The following is a 23,629-nucleotide window of genomic DNA, read 5'->3' on the forward strand; positions in this document are numbered from 1 at the left end:
GGCGCGTTATTCTATGGGCAATGAGGGAAATTGCTTGGAACCCAACGAAAAAGGTGCCACAAACCAATCTTTTATAAACTCATTACTGTACTAAGAATATCGAAATTTAAATTTTCACCAACTCTGGAGACTTTATATTGCCAGTGCCGTGCAAGACTTTTTTTTTCCTTTTAACTCTTTCCGCCCTGTGGGCACTAAGAGGGCCTCTTTTTGCAAGTCCATTAGGCCCACAATGGGGCTGCCGGGTGGTGAGGGACGGGGCCCGACATATCCGAACGGACCACCCCCCGAAAAATTCCTGGGGATTTTTCGACCCGTTCGGATTCGAGACCGGGTCCCCCAGAGCGGTAGGCTGCTACCTTGACCGCTCGGCCGTGCAAGACTTAACCCACCATAGGTTGTATTTAAAAAGAGAACGAGGATACTGGAGGAGTCCCCCGAAAATTCCCCGAAAAAAAAAATGTTTGAAGTTACCACTGTACATGGAACCCCCTAATTGAAATTTGCCTGGGGCCCCGTAAATCTATAACGCGCTATTACCCTGGCAGCTGCCCACCTTGCCCACCTCCGTATCTGCCCTTGGTTTTTTCCGAACTCAAAAGTTATTTTGGCCACGTTTCTTTATGCAGCGAGAGTGTAGCGAAATGACGTCAACAGCAGTGTTGGCCAATTAGAAACCAGTTTCAGTGTGTTCGCTGTAAAGCGCTTCTCGAGCATTGTATACAGAAAGCGGAGTTGCCGTTTCCCGAGAGTCTATTTATATTTAAAAAAAAAAATATATATATATATAAACATTCATTAAAATTAATTAAATATTAATACTTTTGTAAAGATTTAATAATATAAAATTTAAGTAATTTTTTAAAAAAAATTTTCTTTTAAAAATAATTTTCCATAAAATTCAAACAGGTGATAGCAGCCATAATGGCGATTGCTGAAGCGATCTTGGGCTTCATTCAATGGCGGTGATCGAGGGAGGTGTCAGTTGATAAACTTATGTTGATATTTATAGAGATAGGAAATAAAAGATGATAACTTTAACGTAATTTTTAAAATCGCAATTAATTTTTATTAAAATTATGAGTGTCAAAGCTTTTGATCTAGTGCCTGCTATTGAAAGGGTGTCCCTTGGAGATAAAGTTAAAACTTCTGTAAGACATTTCATTTATTATATATAATGTTTATTTATGAAAATATATTCATTTAATATTAAATTTCCAGCTTGGTTTAATTTTTTTACCAGTTTTTTAATTGATTATTATTATTAACAGATTGGAAGATGTGCAAGTTGGGTAGAAGTTACTTTTAGTTCATTTATACATATGTTATTATACATAACAAGGTAGTTAAAAGGGTAAGATGTGAACTCTGGATGAGGGGTTTCCCACTCACACCCCCCATGTACCAGCAAAAAAGTCAAAGGAACCGTATTCACACGTGCGACCGTTCGCCAGATATTCGGTTGTTTTTACAGCATATTGGTAAACCGCCTGTTCTTTGTGCTGCGTTGGTCGAGGCGAGCCATTGCTCGCCTCGACCGACTTTCTGATTGTCTCGTTCGGAGGTGTAGTCGTACCCTTAAAAGTAACTTCTGTTGCAAAGTCTTATTTTGTATAATCAGTGTTTTATTTAACTTATGTTATTCTGCTTATCAGTTTGTTTGAATGGAAGATGTGATAACTAAATTATGTTTATATAGCATATATTATCCTTGTTATCTTATGCATAAGAAAATTATCTATCTACTTTTACTTCTAGTTACGTTATTTACCTTTTGGCACTCGATATTGGTTTAATGTAACTCTGCCATGCTTTTTGGTTTTGGCATCTAGTCGAAAGGAACCGGAGAGTGTATTAAATTCTTTAACAAAACCAATTGTCACTTTACTGGAGTTTGCTTTATTAAAGAGTTTCTCTCGAGTACTTTTGGCATCCGAGCTCATCGTCGGGGGATGCATGAGTGAATTACCTTAGTGGTTTTTTGACAAGTTTGTACGACAACTAGATGTTACATAAAGGCAAACTTAGGTGACTACTATTAAGCTTGTGTGTCTCCTGATGATGGGCTTAGTTGCCCGAAAGTTTACGAGAGAAACTTGTTAATAAAGTAAACTCCAGTAAAGTGTTTTGTTTTTTTTTTTTTTTGTTATATTTTAAAGAACTTGGAGTAGGTTTCATTTCCATTATTAAATCATTTTTTGATATTCTGTTATGCATAAAAAACATATACTTAAATATCACTTTCAGTTATTAAAAAAAATGTATCTAATATTTTCAATATTTTTGTGTCCATCATTAGTGATTGTATTTAATGTTTTTGATATTTTTCTATTTTCAAAAGCATTAAGTAAACAGACTTTTTTGTACTGTATGTCTATAATTAAAGTATACCACTTTAGACTACTCTGGAGACAAAACTATTAGATCAATAAAATTTTGTAGGCACATTTATCTTGATGCCAGAAAACTATGTACAGTTTAAAAGAAGTTATAATTCTTCTCATTAGGGGGTCTATAATGGCATCATTGATTCAGCAGCATCACTTAACTCACAAATAATCAGTTAAACTTTTGTCATAAGGAAATTACAGTAGAGCAGATGTTTGAGTGACATCTTAATCTGCTATTTATAGCCCAATTTTGCAGTCCTAGCTGTATTTTATGAAATAACAGAATGAAAGGATAGTCCATGTGTAAGGTAACATCTGAAAATGTGTTACTGTAAAAGCAGATTAGAGTTGTTCTTGGTCTATTGTCTCTTATAGTATTGATCTAAGCCAGTGGTTTTCAATTAGTTTTTCCTGCGTACCACTTCAAGAAAGAGCTCAAACTCGCGTATCCCTTATAGCAGAAATTCATATTAATTCATACTAAAATTATAAATTTGAAGATAATTCTGTCTGTGTCACCTTTCCACGTCTAAACCGCTGTACAGGTTTTAATAAAATTTGGCACAGAGATAGCTTACGTGTTGGAGATGGACAAGGGCTACATTTTACTGCTAGAAAATATCTTACTCCCACGAGAAAATTCGATATAATGCGGGCAAAGCTATGGATAGACAGCTAGTGATAAATAAAATAAGATTTTTAACATTTATTACCTTTAAAATACAATTCTAATAATAATGAAAATAACATAAGGTTATTTACTTTTAATGTGACAAATGTGCACGATTTTCTTTGCACAACTTTGTAAAATCTGGTTGCTTTTTGGTCAGCTTCAGTCTCGAGTCATCTTCGAGTTGAAGTCGATGACAATGTTTAGTTTTCATGTTTGTCATGGCCGAAAATCCACTCTTGCAGAGGTATGTTGTGCAAAATGGTAGTAAATATTTTATTGCCGCTTCGCTGACACAATGATAATGATAATTGTACAATTAACACAAATTGTGTTAATTGTACAATTTTTGTTTCTTGTGTAAGAATTTCATTTAGGTATTGTCACAAATGCATTTTTTTGATGAAATTGCGAGAATATTTTTAGTTATAAATAAACGAATTTGTGCATTCGACATCATGTTGTAAATTGCCAAATTTTTTATGGTTCACCCATTATTTTTTTTATTGCTTTATCTCATGCATTTAAATTTTAAATCGACTGATTATAGATTGCCGCGCATACCCCTTCATGCAATTTCACGTACACCTGGGGGTATGCGTACCACTAATTGGGAACCATTGATCTAAGCGAACAAGTTAACATTTGCATATCACAGTTTGGACAGAATTTTCACTTTGAATTACGAAGTAACTATATTTCAAACTAATCAAATTCCTTAACATGTAAATCTCCGTCTTCAGCTGAGACAAAAATGCAGTTACGAACTTCAAACTATCCGAGTTCGAATTAACAAGGATTTCCTGAAGTATAATGCCTGTAGACTTATCCAGCAGGATCCGTGATCCTTACAGTTAAAAAATAGCTGCATTCAGATAACTAACTAAAACAATCTTTGTTACATAAAACAAAACTTTTGTTTTATGTAACAAAGATTGTTTTAGTTAGTTATCTGAATGCAGCTATTTACTGTTTTAATAAATTTGAAGTGTTATTCTATACCAGGGGTGGCCAACCTGTGGCTCGCGAGCCACATGCGGCTCTTTGAAGGATTATTTGTGGCTCTCGATAAATGTACCCGAGTTCCATTTTCATTTTTGTGTTATTATATTTTTAAAAATTATTATCGTTCCGTATGTGTTTCAAAATGTCTTTTAAATTACTAACAACAAATATGAAAGATTAAGTGCAACGTTGTAACAAATTTCATTTCTGTCCAAGTTAAGAATGATATGACTCATCGAAAACTGCGCAAACGCACATAAACAGTGGCATAATCGTCCGTTATTGACGACTCCAGACCGATTTTGAATTTATAAACTTTCATTGCAATGGACAGCTGACATTGTGCTCTGGAAGAAACAATTTGTATCACTCTTGCTACGGATATAATTTGTAATCTGGAATTTTTTGCATACCTTTTTAATACGTATTTAATTGCGGCTCGCGAAAAATTTCAAATTTTGAAAAATGGCTCGGACTATCAAGGAGCTTGCCCACCCTGGTTCTATACATTATAATCAATAATTAAAATCTGTAAAAAGGTAAATAAAGCAGTTGTTTAATAAAATTGGGCATTTTTTTTTTTGAAATTTTGGCATATTAAATAGTAAAAAAAAAAAAACATTTTTTCTACATTATTAATTGCAATTGTTTCTAAATATGTGAAAGAACTTCATAAAAAAAAAGAAAAAAAAAGAATAGACTGTGGAAGTAAATATATTTATTACTTTATTGTCATATTAATAAATTTTAAGTAATCATCTATAATAATGGATTATTATTTAACAAACAATTTATGCACTGAGAAGTAATAAAGTAATGGCATAATATTGGTTTTATTTGAAGCAATAAAGTAGTATTTGTTTAGACGATATTAAACAAATATATGACTGTCATCTAAAGTTCTGTGAGAATTATTCATAAAGATCTTATAGCAGTTTTATAAAATATTTGTTCCTTTTTAGTTAAAAAATTTATGCTGCACATCTTGTCTATCCTATTTACATATATATTTAATTTATAAAACTCAGAAAAAATGCTTGAAATATTTTAGGAGTCGGCCATGATTTTTTCCATTTATTCTCAGCCATGTGTGAAAGATGTGGCAGTTCCATTCACTTTGGTTGCACAGAAGCTGAGGTGACAAAGGTCTCAAGAAACATTTTATTCAAATGAATTTTTTACTCCTAAAATATTTTAAGTGTTTGTTTTTTATTGAATAGTGTGTGAAGTAATACTGTGTAAACTGTATTAAATTTACATTAGTTAACATTAGTGTTCCTCATGTTATCTTTATTCTTCCACCATTATATGCAATCTATTTTACATTATTTTTTTTTCCTAGTAAATTCTTTTACAGTTTTCTATGCATCTTAATTAGATATCTTTTAATTAATTTTTTATATTTAGAGTATAGCTTTATTATTCTCTTCCTAATCTTAACTTACAAATATGATAAAAATGTACAATACCTTGTTACAAACTATAGTTGAGAGTATATCTATTTTCATTGCTTTACATACTACTATGCTTGTTCCAATAATTTGTATAATAATATCAATCACCATCATCATTCAATGGTCTAGTCCCCATTGGCATTTGGTATTTCTTTTGCCAACTTTCTCCATTCTCTTCATTCAAGAGTGTTTTGGGTGAGCTTGTAATCATGCATTATATTATTTGTTTAAAGTAAACCATACTTTACAAGGTCTTTCTCTTTTGTTTCTCCCTTCCGCAATTCCAAAAGCCACTTTCTTGATCCCTCTCTCATTCTTCATTCTGCAGATGTCCAAAGAGCTTTCTATGCATTAATTTTTGCAATAATGTCTATCTTGATTGGATTCTTTTGTAGATTTCTTCATTTTTTTTTTTTACTTTGTCTCACTGGTTTATTCCTAGTAACTTTACTTTCTGTAGCATTTTATTTCAAAGGAGAAAAGTTTTGAATTGAAGCACCTAAAGGAGTGGAAAGCTTAATATTAGTACAAGTTTAATTTTTTGTGTGCTTTTTTTTCCATGCTGGGTCACATATTTTATGTTTCTTCTATAATTTTGCTGCTCCAAGTTTTATCATTTCAACAGTTATTCCATCATCTCTAGAACCTTTGCTATTTTTTAGCTTAGTTTAGTTACAGCCTTTCCATGAAGATTCAGCCTTCGATGAGTATATTATTACTTTATTCAGGTTTGTATGATACAATACTTTTTAGCTTGAATTACAAATTTTCAGAGACATTTTTGATTTGAGTGTCTCTTCATATAGTTCAGAGTATATCATGTCCATCTTTCTGTAATTACATCTGTTTGACACTGTTATTTCTATCCTTCATTGTTCTTATCCTGGAGTTCCATTTCTTATATACTTTATCATTTTATATGCATCTCACACTTATTACTGATTTATATAATTAGCTGAATTAATGATTGGAGTATAATTTTGCTAATTAATTATACTACTAATTTATAATTATTAAATTTAATACATGTTGGTGGCATAACTGCCAATCTTTAATCCAAATTACATATCTGTGTAATTAATTAGCCAAGTTCTAACCCAATATACTTGTTCTATGTATGATTATTAATACAATTCAGGCTTAGTTTTTATATATATACTGTTTTAATATTTGTTTATTAATTAGTAATTAATTTAATGCATCTATACCTAATAAATAATGTGGTAAGAATTAATCAATTCTTACTACATTGTTGATATTGAATATACTGTAATTTTTTGTCAGAGATTTAATTACTTGAAGGTTAATAAATTGTTCTTATGCTATGTGTTTCTTTTTTTAAATGGGCATTTTATTCAAATATACACATCTCTAAGCCCAATAATTATATTAAAGCCAAATTATTTCTAGATTAAATTGGGGTATATTGCTGCCACTGTTAATAATTAAATGCTAAGTGATTTGACCTAGAGGTAGGCTTTAAGTGCCATCTCTTATTAATTTAAATATTACTTAGCATTTAATTATTAATACAGTCAACTCACATTAATACAAATCACTAGAGAACAGTTAATTTGCTTTATCAAAAATTTGTATTAATGATTGTCAAGGTCAAAGTTATATAATTTAGGAAGTTAAGACTAAATAGGCAATTGAAATCTCTAAATTATAATATTTGTATTGATTTACTGAATAAAGAAAGTGAATTTGCTTTTGTAAATAAATTTTATTTTATTTAATGTTCTAAATGATTTTCAAATCAAACAAAATGAGGAGGAGATGGTATTTGCCATTTAAGGGTGGTGCAGTTTATCAGTGGTTTGACAAAACAAAGAAAAAAAAATTATGAAGTTTTTTTCTATTGAAGATTGTTTGAAAAGGTAGAAAATATCCTTTGGTGCCAAAGGAATAAAAAAGGGGCCTAACCTGGCATCATGGTATGCACACCCGAAAATGCAAACTAGCACGTTTGCATGTGACTGCATCCATTTAAAAGGATGGACATTTTTAAACTTTAACCCCTATTTTCTGAGTGCAGTAGGATGATCTAAAACCAGATGTTTGAATTACACTAAAGGTCAAAGTTGCCTTTCCCTACTAGAAGAAGAAAATCTATTCTACTCAAAACAGAACATTTATTACAGTACTACTTTTTATTGTTCACTTCGAAAAGTGTAAAAAGCAACCATTATTGGAAATACGATTATTTCTTGGGGGTTGTGAAGGTCATTTATGGTTTGGTTTAACGAATTCTGACAAAATTTTTGTTCATTTTATCATGTGAAAATTAATGTTGTGACTACGGCAGAATTTACTTTAATGGAAGAATTTGCTTTATTGGTGTTTGTTTTAAGGCGAGTCAACTGTAGTAGCAGTACTGTAGCTCAATCTAATCCAGTAATCGTTTGGCTTCACTTAGTTAATTTTGTTATTCTGTTTGTATACAAAATATTATTTTACTAAGAATATATTAACTAATACAGGTTTTTAAAACTAGATTAATTTAGTAATTTAGAACAGATATTACTTTGTTGACAAAATTCTCATTATAACAAGGTTATTTCATTAATTTATTTACCGACTTTTTTTTTAACTTTTTACTTTACGGTCAATAAGCTGTTTGTTATTCTGGTCAAAGGTTTTAATAGGGCTAAAGTAAATGGAAACTAGGACAGGAATTCACATACTATATATTCAGGTATAACATGAAAATTTCTGAACCTCTAAACCATATTCAACCTTCGGTTGCCAGAATGATAGATTGATGCTTTTACCACCTCATCTATCTTAGAACAAATATGTCAAAATATTCATGTTTATAGTATTTTAAACTTGTAATCTGGTAAATGACAAGCAACATCTTAACAATTTTTATTGATTCAGAAGCAGGGATGGCTAGAATGCTGATCGGTTAAGGTGGCAGGCTACCACTCTGGGGATCTGGAATTGAATCAAAATGGATCGAAAAATCTTTACAAATTTTTGGGTATGATACATCAGGATATGTCGGACCCATACCTCACCACCCAACTGTCCCATTGTGAGCTTGGCTGTACTAATAATGGGCTTGGTAAAGAAAAAAACACTCATAAGATGCCCTCAGGGTGAAAAGAGTTTAAAAATCTAGAAGCAGAGTTTGTAAACTAATATAAATATTAAACTAGATTTTTAAAACTGTTACTATGATTTAAAAACTTAATGATTTAAATGAAAAAGTTGATTTGTTGTATATGAATTTTAATTTTTAAACATGTATTATTATTTTACAAAAATATATATATATATATATATATATTTCTTGATAGACCAAGCGTACAAGACGAGTCCATATCATATGTACTCATATTGTATCTTGTAACCATACAAAATGAAAGTTATTGTACAACAGGTTGATGAGGGACTTAAGGTCCAAAATGCATTCTTAATAAAGTGATTTTTTAAGGCTAATATGATGTTCTGTGGTGGTGTAGTAAGTCTAGCAATAAAGAAAGGCTGATTTAGTGCTCACAAGTAAATATATTTTTTTGTAAATGTGAATTTGTCCTGGCAATTTTTTTAAAAATGTATTATTGTCTGATTTCTTGGGAGGTCAAGGGAAAAAATTTCACCTTGACCTCTTCAAGTTTTATAAAAATGTTATTTTAAAAATCCAAAGAAAGAAGAATAAAGCAAAATAAAGGAACACCCGTAGAAAGGAGTCAGGATACTCCTTTCTATGGGTGCTCCATTCTATTTTTACTAAGCCAAAAATGGAATATTTGTTCCATTTTGAGCTTACTTTAACCAAGAACATCCACAGAAATGAGCCAGGGCAATAAAGGGACAGGTCAAACACTTGTAAAATTTCTGAATAGGCATGAAAGAAGTAATTTTAACAGAACGAAAAAGTAAAAATGTATATTTAATTAGAATTATTTTCAAATTTAATATACAGGATCAACTTTTAAATTTTCTTAAAACATTTTAGCTATAACTTTATAATTTTTAAATATAAACAATTTATGTAAATGTAAGATAAAATATTTTTTAAGTTTTCTGAAATTATTTAATTTTATTACTGTTTATTATTGCAATATCTGTTTAAATTATAATAAGGTTTGACTTTTATTTATCCATTAAACTCAAATCTAGAAATTTATTTTACAATAAAGTAGTTATTTTAATGTAATGTGAAATTGTATTATATTATCAATATTAAATATTTATGTCTGAAAAAATTTCCTCTAAAACTGAGGGTTGACTTATATGGCAGATATATAATGCCAAATGTAATTGTATATATATTGGGTACATGTAAACGTGTTTAAGCTAAAATCAATACCTTCAATAAAATAGTTGAAGGTATTGATTTTAGCTACAATATTATAGTTTATATAGAATACTATCATGATAACAGAACACTAATGCATCTTTGTTTACACTTCACCATTTGCATCAGTATCAGCTGTTGGAAACAGCATGTAATGTAGTATTCACTTATACTGAATTTTTATTATTGTATTAATTTCTGTAAAATAATTTGACAAAACAGGAGAAGTAACCAAATGGAAAAGCATATACAGTAGAACCTCAATTATCCGGACTAATTGGGGATGAAGGTAGTCCGGATAAGGGAAAAATTTGGATAATCGAAACAAATATTTTAATTTGTCTTTTAATGATAATACAATACGTTTTTTTTTCAATGACATATCGGTAATATTAAAAGTAAATACTGTATTTAAATCATGATCAAATTTTCAAGAACCAAACGTTCGTATTGAATTTGTACTACTACTGACCAACGCTAACAGACTACCTATTGTTTAAAAGGCTCTCTGGTGGCGCAAGAAGACAAATTGCATAAAATAAAAAGCAGTTGAAACTGCATTTTTATGAATAAAAATTTGACAAACTATTTATCGTTTTATGACGAGTAAAATGTTTTTGTTGCATTCGCGGCTGTTAAGTAATGCATAAATCTTCGAATCGTGAGGCCCTTCGGACCGCGAAGCATAAGCGGTGGCCCATGTTGCCCATGCCTTACGCCGCCCTTGGTCATAGAAATGATGTAATTTGAAAATAAAATTATTTATAAATACGTATGTCAAGTTATATTTTTATTACAACACAAAATATATTTAAGAGTTTACGGCCACTGTGCCGGGTGAGACGTTGTTGAAACAAAAAAAGTTATGCATTCCATCACTTACATAAACAGTGTTGTAATTCGCCAAGTGCAAATCAGCAAATTTGTAAAATTTTTGTTTATTTTGAACAATCCGGATAATCGAAAATACGGATAATAGAGGTCCAGATAATCGAGGTTCTACTGTACCTTGATAATGCCGGCAATATATTTAATTAATCAAAAATTTCGACCTACTTCCAGTTTAATGACAGTAAAAGACTAATGCTGTGTTGAAAGTACTATTGTTATTGCTAAAGTGATAATTCCATTATCAATAAAGTGCTAGCTTACTATCATTAAAAAATTTTAATGCTGTAAAGATAGTATTGTTTATTCAGAATATTGTGTGGCCTTATTTTGTATGTGTCCATATACCCAATATTTAATATAGCCTATTGTATGTTTGTGGGTTAACTTAGGTCAGGGATTGGAAACCTTTTTTTATGTAAGGGCAACATTACAAAACTTTTGAACTGATGCGGGCTGCATATAAGAGGAAAATAATGTCAGTAAATTACAATTATTTATTCGTGTGTAATTATAAATTAGCGTAGGTATACTTAATTTAGCTTCTGGAATTGTTGTAAACATAATACGGTGGAAATATTTGGTTAAATATTAGTCACTGCTAGTTTTAAATTAGTTTCGATGTCAATTTGCCAGTTTCTTGTTTTAATTTTTACTAAGTTTATTGCAGAAAAACTATTCATAAACATAAGTTGTAGAAAATAACATTTGAATTTTTGCTGCATACTGTACTTCCTTAAGCTGGGAAATCGATACATTTATTCATATTTTATGCGAGGCAGGCCGCAAAAAATGGGAGACTGCGGATTGCCCATCTTTGACTTAGGTGATACGTATAGCTTTAAACCAGACTTTTGAGCTGAAAATCTTGAAATCGATTTATAACCAGCAAATATAATATATATATATATTTTTATTTTCGTCAGGAAGTCACATCTTGAAAGCAGTCGGAAATGACGTCACGGACGAGGTGAGGGTGACAAGCCATAAACTTGTCAACCAACCATGTCTGACATTTGCCAACATAAATGTCGTCGTTTTTTTGACATCTCCGGATGTTTCGGTGGACGTACCAAAAAAATGTTAAAGTATTATAACAGACTTTCTCTCTCTCTCTCTCTCTCTCTTTCTCTCTCTCTCTCTCTCTCTCTTCCTNTATTATTAGTTATTTTGTAGCTTATTCACTTTGCACAGAATGGCTATAAAGTCCTTAAATTGGAGATTATTGTAGAGTCTTTCAGAGAATAATGACCAAAGATCCAATGTGATGTGACTTCATAGAATTTAGACTCAAGTTTTTATTGTGAATATTAAATTGATGTTACATAGGCTCATTGTCATAAATGAAAATTATCTGTGGAAATAGTTTGAAATATATAATACCACATAGATACAGTCAGTAAAGAATAAGGCAATTAAATATCGCATAAAAGATGTAAAAAACAAAGCCATTTTTCAAATACTTCTGAATATTGAAAAAAAGTCATTGTCAGGGAAATGACATGTATAACAAAACTTGCCAGATAACTAAGGCTAGGACTTATAAGCACTAAAAATGGTAAAATTTCAGCTCTAAATGAGGCAGTTAAGATCTTATCAGAGCTGTAGACCATATCTAAAGGAGTAAAAAAAAATGTCAAAGGAACCAATAGTCTACATGTGACATGAGGTATAGCCCTCCAAAACACCAATTGGGCTGTTTGTTAAACACGTGACATGTTTAATCAAGTATGTTTTTGACTCCAATTGCATCCAGGAAGTAGTCCGTGTAATGGTTTTATGAGCTTTAGTCATTCCTAATAAAGTGGAAAACAGTTGATTTTTTGTATTGTTTTGAGAAATTGCATCAGATTTTTTTACTTTTAAATTTATCCCATTAGGAGTCTTCAATACTCCAGAGAGACTGATGTGGGAAACTGTATCTTGCGAAGGGCCACACACAAATCATCTTGTACCTTTGACTTTTTTAGTCTGGGATGGTTTGCAGGTCTGATAAATTCCTAATTGCCTCATTCAGAGCTGCAATTTTATCTAAAAAATTATATCAGTAAATTAAACTAGCTTCTTATCAAATTACTGAAACGAATCACCCACAGTCAAGAACCTTTATATTCCAGTAACACAAATTTTAATGAAAATGAATGCAGCAGACATTGGGTAAAAGGAACTGAAAAGAAAGATGCGAATGATATTTGGGTGTGTTGATACTAATAAAATCTTATTTTGTGCTGACAATGAAGGAAAATTAAGTTAAATTAATAGCAATTTGGCATCTTGATCTTTATTTCTCTTGTTGATTTGTATTGACAGGTGTATAGCCTGAAAACACTTGAATGTGTTTTTCTCCAAGAAAAGCAGTTTGAATTAGATTTGCATATGAGGAATTTTCTTTGAAAAATGTATAGGAAATCATACTGGTTGTAAAAGCTAAGGTTCTAAAATAAGCCAAAGTAGGACCTATTATTTATTATTCAAACTTTCAGAATGGCTATTGTGAAAGATCATAAGCCCTGGAACTTGTGGCCATTCAGTTTCCTCTAACAGTTTATGATACTCTTGATTTACCACATTTCTTATTTCTCTATGCATTTGAAATTATGTAAATACATTTTCCAAAGTTCATAATTAAAATTTTATTTTATAGATTCCAGCTTGGTCCCCAAAGAGAGGAAGACAAAGATCTTTATTAATTTAATTGTTTTAATGTCCTTAAATCGTACTTTATTCTAAAAATTGTCAATTTGGACTTATTGGATTATTACACTGGACTATTACACTAGTCCTAATAATCCGATAAGTCCAAGTTGACAATTTTTAGAATAAAGTATGAAGATCTTTAGTTTGTTCTTTCTGTTTTTGGGGATTCTTAATTTGCTTTTATCGAAATCTGTTTGTCAATTTGCAATAGAGATTATTGTTTATACGTTGTTTTGCATCGTAGTCATTGCACGTAATAAAAACATTTTGTTAAGTTATAGGTTATAAAAGTATTTTTAATTGCTTATATTTAATTATATGTGCAATTAAAGAACTAATAACTAATGATATATACAAATATCTCTCATTTTATTCAATTTCATTGTAACACAATTTCAAAAACCAAAATAGATACTGAATTAAATTATTCTGTAGAAGGAAAAATTTAAAGCTGCGGAGCTCAATGTTTGAAATGAGAAAAACTGTTATGTTTTCATACATTTTTCATTTTACAGTAGAACAACACTTTGAAGTTTGAAAGATGCAAACCAACATTCAAAAAGATAGATGAACTAACAACAAATAATAAAATAAGATAAAAGTTCTACTTTGAAATAGAAAACTTACAAAGTTCTTTGAAAATTAATTCTGTTCAATTTAAAATTCAAAGTTCTATTCTTATCTACAGGATGTTTACAATTGATTGAATGTATTTTATTAATGAATTAATTGAAAAAAAATCCAGAGGCATACAGTCTGGATTTTTTTTCCTAGGAGTATGTGAAAGATCTTGTGTATGCATCAAAAGTGAGTGAAATTGGTGAACTTAAGCGACAAATTAAGGAACTCATCCAAACAGTTATGTCGGAAACACTGTGGAACAAGTGGAGAGAAATTAATATCAGTCGTATGTTGTTTGCATCACAAATGGAACCCCTACCAAGATCTTCTAAAGGCGAGCATTTTTTTGGTAAAAACTGAGCTGCTGTATGATTTGATATATAGTACATCTTTCTAAGTTGTTTGGTTTATTTATAATTTATTAATGAAATGTGCTCAGTCATTTGTAAACACCCTGTATTATATTCTGCCTTTGAAGAAGGTTAAATCGGCTCAGCCAAAAGTATTTGAGTTGTACTTAAAGTTAATTTGTGTTTGGAAAGTTTTTAACAATACCCATTTATCATTCCAATGTTATTTCTGAGATGTTAAGAAAATCAATACACTACAAATTTTAATAAAAAGTATTTACTCTTCTTTCAAACATTTTCAACAAAATATGACTTTGTGGTCTTCAGGCTATGAATATTTCTAACACATCTAAGGCGAATAATTCAAAAAATGAAATTCATTTTTGGAATTTCAGGCCTTGTTTGCAGTGCTGTGCAGAGATATCTCGTGGTTTCGCCACTCACTTTTTGACGATGTCGAGCTGCTTCTCCTTTGAGTATTTTAACTAAATAAAAAACTTTTTGTACTGATTTTGAGATGCTCTACTACTATGTAATTTAAACTCTGCCATTATTCTTCATTGGTCTCCAAATAGATTTATCCTTGTATAGAGAGGAGTTCAGAAGGTATCTAAACCAATGAATAGTCTGTTTGAGATTGCCTAAACTCCAGTGTAAATGCATTTAGTCATTAAGTAACAGAAGCGAGATGTGACCTAGTGCAATGTGTGTTTACACTTTGTTTATTATTATAGTTAAAATACTTATTATACTTTACAAAGTAAAACTAAAGATTTGAGAAAATAATGTAGAATATTCAAATAATTTTCCAAATATTTATAATTATAATTTAATATTAATTAGTGTGTGTCAAATGAAAACAAATTATAAAATAATAATAATAATAATTAATTTTATGATTTTATTTAACAGATAGAATGTTTGGAATGCTGCGGTAAAGATATTTATGTCGGAACGTCTGAAAGGTTGACCCTTTTTCTCTCTAGTTTTTTATCTAAATTAACTTTCATAAAATATTCATAAATATTTTAATTTTGTTCTAGTTTTATTATTCACTATCATTTAGAAGATAAATCACAACCGGATGGCACATATCGATTTCAGAGTAAAAAATTGATGCAAAAATATCTGGGTTATGTAAGTAACTGCATTTGTTTCATAATTTAAAATTTTTACAATTAATAGAGTAATATTTTTTGAAATAAAAACAAATAACCTAATCCGTAAAATGCTAATGTCGAGTCACTTCCTCAGGCTCAAAATGTTATCAACCGTGAAAATGAAAATAAGTTAATAGGAATAATACAAGCTTCCATAAAAATTCTTTTAATGTAAAATTGCCTAATTAATTACTTAGAGGCAGATGATAAATTTATTAATAATAAATTTTACTTTCCTTGCTCTGTTATATATACAGAGGGGAAAGTATGGTGATAGGTCAAAAAATGACATACCAGATTTGTACATTTTTGGATTCGGGGAACCTTGAAATGTTGAGAAATGCAAAAAGAAATTGTGTTTTTTTTTTCTGTATGTATTTGGGGGCGATTTTATTCCCCCACTTTGAAGATTAATAATTCCTGTGCTTTTTGTTGAAAATTTCTGAAATTTTGCATTGAGATTTGTGTATTAGGAGAATTTAGGCTATTAAATTTCGGTGGTTAAAGGTCAAGAGGGTGTGGAAATAAAGGGGGAAGGTCATATGTCATATCTCAATTTTACTCGTTATTAGCATTTAAACTTTTTATAAAACATCCCTACCCTCATGATTAAGCTTTTTATTATTTCATAATAATTAAAAATATAAAGTGTTTTTAAATGAAATATCATAACAGATGATGCCACACACAGTTTTAAACATTGCCAGGAAAGTTAAGCAACTTGTTGCTGGATGTTTTCCAGAAAAGCTTGTTTTAGAACTGATGAATGATATTTTATTTGATAAATTAGATATATAAGAATGGATGAATAAATAACAACAGCATGGTATATATAATTTAAGTTATAAAAGACTTAACTTTTTCAGAAAGGAATTAGTTATTTGGAGCTACCCATAAATTATATAACACAGATATGAATGTATGGGTTTGCAGTTAATTGTTACAATACATTACAAAGGGTGACAGTATATACAGAAATGTTACATAGTGCTAGGATCTTTAAATCGACTGGTGGTGTTTGCTGAGTATAGGATTAAACTATTAGTAACTTTTTACAACTTTTTATAAAACATCCCTACCCTCATGATTAAGCCTTTTATTATTTCATAATAATTAAAAATGTGAGATTAGCAGTGGGCCACTGGGCTCATCCCAAATGACCACTTACTCTGCAACAGGTTGGTAAAACCCGTTCTCGGCTAGTCGGATGGCTAGGAGGGCAAAAATTTGAGTGGGGAGTGCGTCGGTAAGTCGGCAGGTGTCCTTCAGAGACAGGAGACAGGTTTAAAAACAAAACAAGCATTTATTTATATAACTAAGCTAGGATACATAGGTTAAATGCGATTAAATAAATTCACTGTACAAAAGGGACGCTCTAATAGCTTTACCTGCTAGTCTGAGAGAGAGTTCACAAAGCTCTAAAAAGTACAGATACCTGTATGCCGATATGTCTAAAATGCGTTCGTTGAATATGTTCGTTAATGGCGATGGAAGTTCAAACGGCTGTGGTTGGTCGTATGTCCTTTCGGTCCGGAGTATGGAGACAAATATGGCACATCTACCAAGTATAACTTCCGAGGGATCGCCCTGAGCTTCCGGGGACTCGAGCTTTTATACGTTATTCGTGGGAAATGAGTCACGTGATCGACTTCAGTTGACACTTACGGTGCATTCCGATCAACTAACTGTCAACTTTCCCATCATAATGTGAAAACAATCGGTGACCTCCGATATACTTCTCACCAAGAGTGGGTTTTTCCATCGGAGTTGTTTACAAAGATTTTTCCGACATCGGCGTAAAAATCGCGGATTTCACAAAAATATAAAGTGTTTTTAAATGAAATATCATAACAGATGATGCCACACACAGTTTTAAACATTGCCAGGAAAGTTAGATATATACTGAACAATTCAGTTTAGGAACAAAATTTTGAAGTCCTGTTTTTACCCAGTTGCCAAACAAGCTCTGGTCACTGATGGTCAACTTTCTATGTTAAAGAAAGCCAATGGCAGGACTGTTGATTAAGAAGTTAGTGACTCTGAAATTGCCTTGCATCATGACAAGAATTATCGATGACGTCTCTATTTAAATTACATTTTAATGCGCATGCAGGAAATATACTATTTCTGTTTTTTCAGTAAGCGTCACAGACAAATTTAAATCAAATTAATTAATAAAAATCATGCTAATTGACATTCACATAATATAAATGGCATTCAAGAATTTGTGTTTAAATATGCTTGTTTATAATTTTATATGCTGTAAGCTAGAACTTCTAGATAATGGTACAGAAAAGGACATTCAAAATTATGTTAAACCTGATGAAGGCTATTTGGAATAGCTGAAAACATTAGTTTATTTAAATTAAAAGTTTGCTAGAAAAAGTGAGAAAGGTGTTTTGTAACATTATGCTTAAGTTAAATTAAATGACAAAAATTTTTAATATAATATTATATATTATAATACAGTAAGACCCCACTTAATGTTGCTTCGATTAACGCTGATTCGATATAATACGGTTTTCACAAAGCCTGAAAAGAGCTCAAAATTTATGTTGATTCAAATGATCATGGCATTTCATTGATTCATATATAATATGATTATTTATGAACATAAATCAGCAAAAGGTGGCAATTCATTGTATTGCTGTACTTTTCTTAGATCTATGTTTGTTTGGTACAATTTTGGATAAAAATATAACATCGTAGATGCTGTATGCAGTATCGACTTCTCTTGGCAAGAATTAACTGATAAATGCATGAACAGAATGTGGAAGAAGTTATAGCTGAAGGTATCTAAGAATTCTCAACTAGAAGAGCCTATTGTTGTATTGTTAGGTTGACCAAATTGTCAACCTAATCGATACAGCAGGACTAGGAGATGTAGACAAGAAGGATATTGAGGAGTTACTGCAGGTTTCTGGTGAGACCCTTACCAACGATGACCTTCAAGAACTGGCAGAACAAGGAATTCGTGTAGAACTAGAAAATAGAGATTCTGAAAATGAAAAACCAAAGAATTTCTCTATAGATTTCCTTAGTAAAAGTTTGGTAACAATAACCGAAATCATTGATCAAATTGTAGCGAATGATCCAGATTTTAAAAGGAGTACAAAAGCAAAATGAGGTGTTTTGGATGTGATCTTCTGCTAACAACATTTGCATAAAGAAAGAAAAAAAAAGCAACAAATGAAACTACACAACTTTATCACAAAAAAACAAGAATTTCAGAAAAACCAGGACCTTCATTACAAAAAATAAACTTTACATTTCTGTGTGCATATTTTTGTGTGTTATTTAACATATGTTAATATGCAAATTAATATAAAGATAACTTAAAATTAAAGTAAAATCTGTTTATTTTTGGTCATGTGTTCTCCTTTCCCTATTTACTCTATGTTAAAATGACCTTGTTTAACGCTGTTTTGTTTAGCGCTTTGTTGTCTAGTAACACATCTCCACACTAAGCGGGGTCTTACTGTATTAATATTTAATATTTATTAATACTAGGTAGTCAGTTAATTAAAACTAAAAGTAATAATTAAATTTAAAAGTAATAAAATAATTAAAATTGGCCTTTACACCAAAACTGAAACTGAAACTAAAATTAAAAATAAAATCAAACTTAAATTTAATTTTAATATATTTATAATATAAATATGTGAAATGAATTAAATATTTTATATAACCATTCTGATTAAATAATTTTAATTTTTGTTTAACTAGAAAAAACCAGTTTTACAATTGAAAGCAGTCTCTGCCTTAAATAGGATATTTGCACTCTGTGATGGAAATTTTATGGTTCTTAATATGGTCGACTTGGAAGTAAGTATGTAGTAGATTTATTTTAAACTTTGTAACTGTCAGTAAACAAACATGTAATAGGTACATATTAAAATTATTAAGCTGTAACTTCTTATCAATAACTGGATTTTTATTGACTAATAAGTCCTATCTGTAAAATTGTGGTGACTCAAGAAATATAGAACTATTAGAAATCTGTAAAGCTGCCTTTATTGTGAATGCATTAATTCTCAAGACACAGATCTATATCTACAATGGGAGATCCACATACAAAGTACATTAAAAGTAAAAACTATTATAATTAAATTTTTATCTTTTATTTTATTTAAATTTTTTTTATGTTTAAGTTGCTCAATATTTTGAATATAAATTCCTTCCAGACATTCTGTAAACTTTAATATTTAAAATTTTGTAATATTTTGTATGTATTTTAATTTACACTGTTTTATTTTTTCGTTTTGTTATAATTTATAACAAGCATCCAAAGAAGGTCTTTCAATAAGACCAAAAACATTAGTGTCAGTAAAAGTAAGAAACCAAGTACAGTATTAAAATATAATCTCTAAAATGTTTCTTATAATTCCAGATTGTAATAAATAATGCCCAAAAAATAACATGCACAATTTACCAAAAACTTCCAGTGTCATGCCTGAATGATGCAAAAATCATGTCATTGGAATATTGTAATGAAGGTCACACAAGCAAAATCTTGTCAATTGTCAACTAAAGTGTTAAACTGAAAACAATATCTACAATATTTATCATATATTTGATGTAATAAAATTACTTGAGTTAGATCTGTTTTATATACTTGATTTCTATCTCTAGGAAACAAATCATTTTTAATTTATCTCTGCATCAAACCTCAATTTTACTCGTTATTAGCATTTAAACTTTTTATAAAACATCCCTACCCTCATGATTAAGCTTTTTATTATTTCATAATAATTAAAAATATAAAGTGTTTTTAAATGAAATATCATAACAGATGATGCCACACACAGTTTTAAACATTGCCAGGAAAGTTAAGTAACTTGTTGNCTATGAACCAGTTTTAAAATTAAAAACTTTCTATTTTGTTCTGGCTATGCCAATATTTCCCAAAGTTGAATCAGCACCAATTTGAAAATGTCTAAGAAAAGAATTTCCAAACCATTTTCTAGCTGTAACAGTTGTTTTCTTGGAATTATAGAAATCATTTTATATAATCTATAAAATGATAATAATGTAAGATAAATATATAAAATATATTTATATAAATGTGTTAATTACATTATTATTTATATAGACAATTCCTTCCATGTCAAAATTAAAGGGTATAACATCATTCTGTCTAAATGAAAATCCAACAGAAAATAATCCATTCAGTGTAGAGGTAAGAATTAATTAGTTAAATTTCTGCTTAAAATTTCTATAACAAAAGCATTTATATTCTTTGTACAAAAATATATAAATTAATTAATTAAGAACTGCCAAATCAGCATTTGTCGTTTTTTTACTTAAAATTATACCGTATTTACTCATGTATAAGACAATCTTATGTATAGGATGAGGTGTGACCTGTATTTCATTAATGATTTTATAAATAACGAAGAACTAATTTCTGTGGAGATGCAACATGGTTTTTAGTTGATGGACGTAGGATTAAACCAGTAAACAAAAAGGGTGTGTGTTAATTTGTTTACAGTAGATGCCAACTTACAATAAATAGACTGTAGACCTATAATGACTGAATGAACTATACACAGTTCACAGAAATTATTGCAAAAATGCAAAGAATCCTTCACTCACACGTATAGGACAACCTAGGTTTCGGAAGCAGTAAAAAATGAGTGAAAACCTCGTCTTATATGCGAGTAAATATGGTATTTTGTTATGCAAAGTTTGAGAATATGAGATTTTGCACAATATAAAACAAAAGCTTCACTTCTGTAATTTTTATATTTATTTTTATTATGTCAAATCTTCTATACTTTAATTTTTTGGACATAATTAAACAATGTTTTAATATATATTTGTAAAAGAATAAATTATTCTTCGTACTTGCAGAAAAACTAATATTCCTGAAACAGTAACTCAAATAATTTAATTTTACAGAATATTTGCTGATTTTCTCAAGATTCTAAAAATAGAGAAATTTTTCAATTTTTATTTGTGCCATTTATTTTATTCTTTAGTTGATTTTTGATTTTTTAATAAAATAACTTTTCATTAAGGAAGTTTTTGTGTTAATGTAAATTAAAGTTAACATAAATAATATTTTTTAAATGCTGTCATTACATTGTACAGTACAAGTAATGACAGCAAGTGAAAACTAATATGGGAAGATCATAAAAATTTATTCTTGAAAATATAGAAAAAGGAAGAAAAAACTAAACAAGGAGGTTTCATCAGTGCATAATGTATAATTAAACAAAATAAATATAAAATTGGTTCTTAGATTTAAAAGATAAAATTTTGTTTTTTTTTAAATATATTTATACAATGAAATTATAGAAAACTTTAATTTTTTCTACCATTAATATGGAAATTTGTGTTCAATAGCCCTATTATCTGCAGGGGTTAGGTTTCAGTACCCTCTGTGGATTGTGGATGTCTGAAATTGCAGATTGTTTTGAAGCCTATGTATACATAGCCTAACGATTGCCTTAAATATTAAGGCTATAAATTTGCTGATTTTTAATAATACTGAGAAATTTGCTACTAGAAGTAGACATTAGGTGCCATCTCTTATCTAAATTAATAATTATAATATAAATTAATAAATAATTTATTAAATACATATGCTATTGAATAGTTGCAACAATATAACAGTAATACAACACATCAAATCTCAATATGTGGGATTTTTTTCCGTATTAAGTTAAGAATTTTTACCTTTTCACATAAAAGAAACACTTTACAGCTTTTCTTCGGCATATCTGAATTACTAGCAGCAGTATTCTTGCTCTTTGGAGTCATTATCAAATTAACTAAGGGTTACTTTAACACAAGCATCATGATACTGTGATGATTGATCCAATAACCAAAATGGCTACTACACGACTAGTAGGTGGGTAGCATATACAGTAAATTCATCCTGTATGCACTACTGCCTGGGACAGAGTGGGACAGTTTCAGATTTCATTGTTTATTTGAAAATGGCATGCAAATTAAAACTTCAAAATTATTGTTTTTGGAATTTTCCTTTCAATATTTTTGAGATTGCGGTTGACTGTGGGTAACAGAAACTGTGGAAAGCAAAACCACAGATAAGGGGCTATTGTACTTATAGTTATTTTTAAAATTTTTATGTTTATTTATAATAAATTAAATTTGTTTTTGTATTTTACTGAATTAACCACAATTTTTTTTTTTTTTAGGTTTGTTTAGCAAGAAAGAAACAAATTCAATTATATCATATAACTGACGATAAGATAATTCATATTAAAGATGTAAATTTGCCTGATTTAACTGTTACAATGGTAAATTAATTTAATTTTTAAATTTTTTAAATGTTATGATAAAATATTAAAACTAGAAATATTTTAATTTTTCTCAGTAAATTAAACTATAAGTATTAAATATATTTTTATATATTATCAATGATTAAATGTCATAGATTTGTGTGTGCACTTGTATTTAAAGAAGATAATTTTGATTACATATATATACATCTCAAAGTCCAATGTTTAATTATCAACCAAATGACTGCCATATTGAATCAGATTATTTTACCATTACTATTAATAATGAAATTCTGTAATAATTAATAAAAGATGATGCCTTACACCTACCTGTAGTATCAGATTACTTCAAATTTCATTAATAGTAGCAGTAAAGTAGTCAAATTCAATATGGCAATTGTTGGCTTATGATAAGTTTCAAAATATACAGTATATTTTGAAAATTATTGAAAATACATGTTAATACAGTAAATATTATAGATGAGCAAAAATATATCCAGACTATATTGACTGTAATGGGAATTTGTAAAGTTAAAAAATTGTGATTGAAAGGAATGATGAATTTTCTTACTTTTTATATAAAATAGCAAATACTGGTATCACTTGTATAATATGGTATTTACATTGCAAAAGAAGGGCAGGGTTATGCAAATCTGTGCTATACGAAACAAAGGATTAATGCAAAACATAGAGTTAGGTTTCAAAGGTAACAAAAGTATACTATTCTTTTTCATTACTAAGAGAAATATTTTTATTAAAGCAATCAATAATTAACCAAAAATCACAATTAAAAGTACTGTATTATGCATAATATTAATTTTAAACGAGGGCATTT

General features: G+C 29.6%; 1 protein-coding gene across 1 annotated transcript in view; it reads left to right on the forward strand.

The window, feature by feature from the left end:
- The first annotated feature begins 919 nt into the window (after positions 1-919).
- Positions 920-23,629, forward strand: part of LOC111622581 (transforming growth factor-beta receptor-associated protein 1-like) — a 55,143-nt gene continuing 32,433 nt past the window's right edge. Inside the window, exons 1-6 of the mRNA XM_023364996.1 lie at positions 920-1,151; positions 15,297-15,349; positions 15,428-15,521; positions 19,271-19,369; positions 20,637-20,723; positions 22,711-22,812. Of these exons, the coding sequence (XP_023220764.1) occupies positions 1,080-1,151; positions 15,297-15,349; positions 15,428-15,521; positions 19,271-19,369; positions 20,637-20,723; positions 22,711-22,812 (507 nt within the window). The 5' untranslated portion in view covers positions 920-1,079. The remainder of the gene's footprint in view (positions 1,152-15,296; positions 15,350-15,427; positions 15,522-19,270; positions 19,370-20,636; positions 20,724-22,710; positions 22,813-23,629) is intronic.

Source organism: Centruroides sculpturatus, unplaced genomic scaffold, assembly GCF_000671375.1.
Source record: "Centruroides sculpturatus isolate CEXI.00-Female unplaced genomic scaffold, Cexi_2.0 scaffold199, whole genome shotgun sequence".
Taxonomy (NCBI): Eukaryota; Metazoa; Arthropoda; class Arachnida; order Scorpiones; family Buthidae; genus Centruroides; species Centruroides sculpturatus.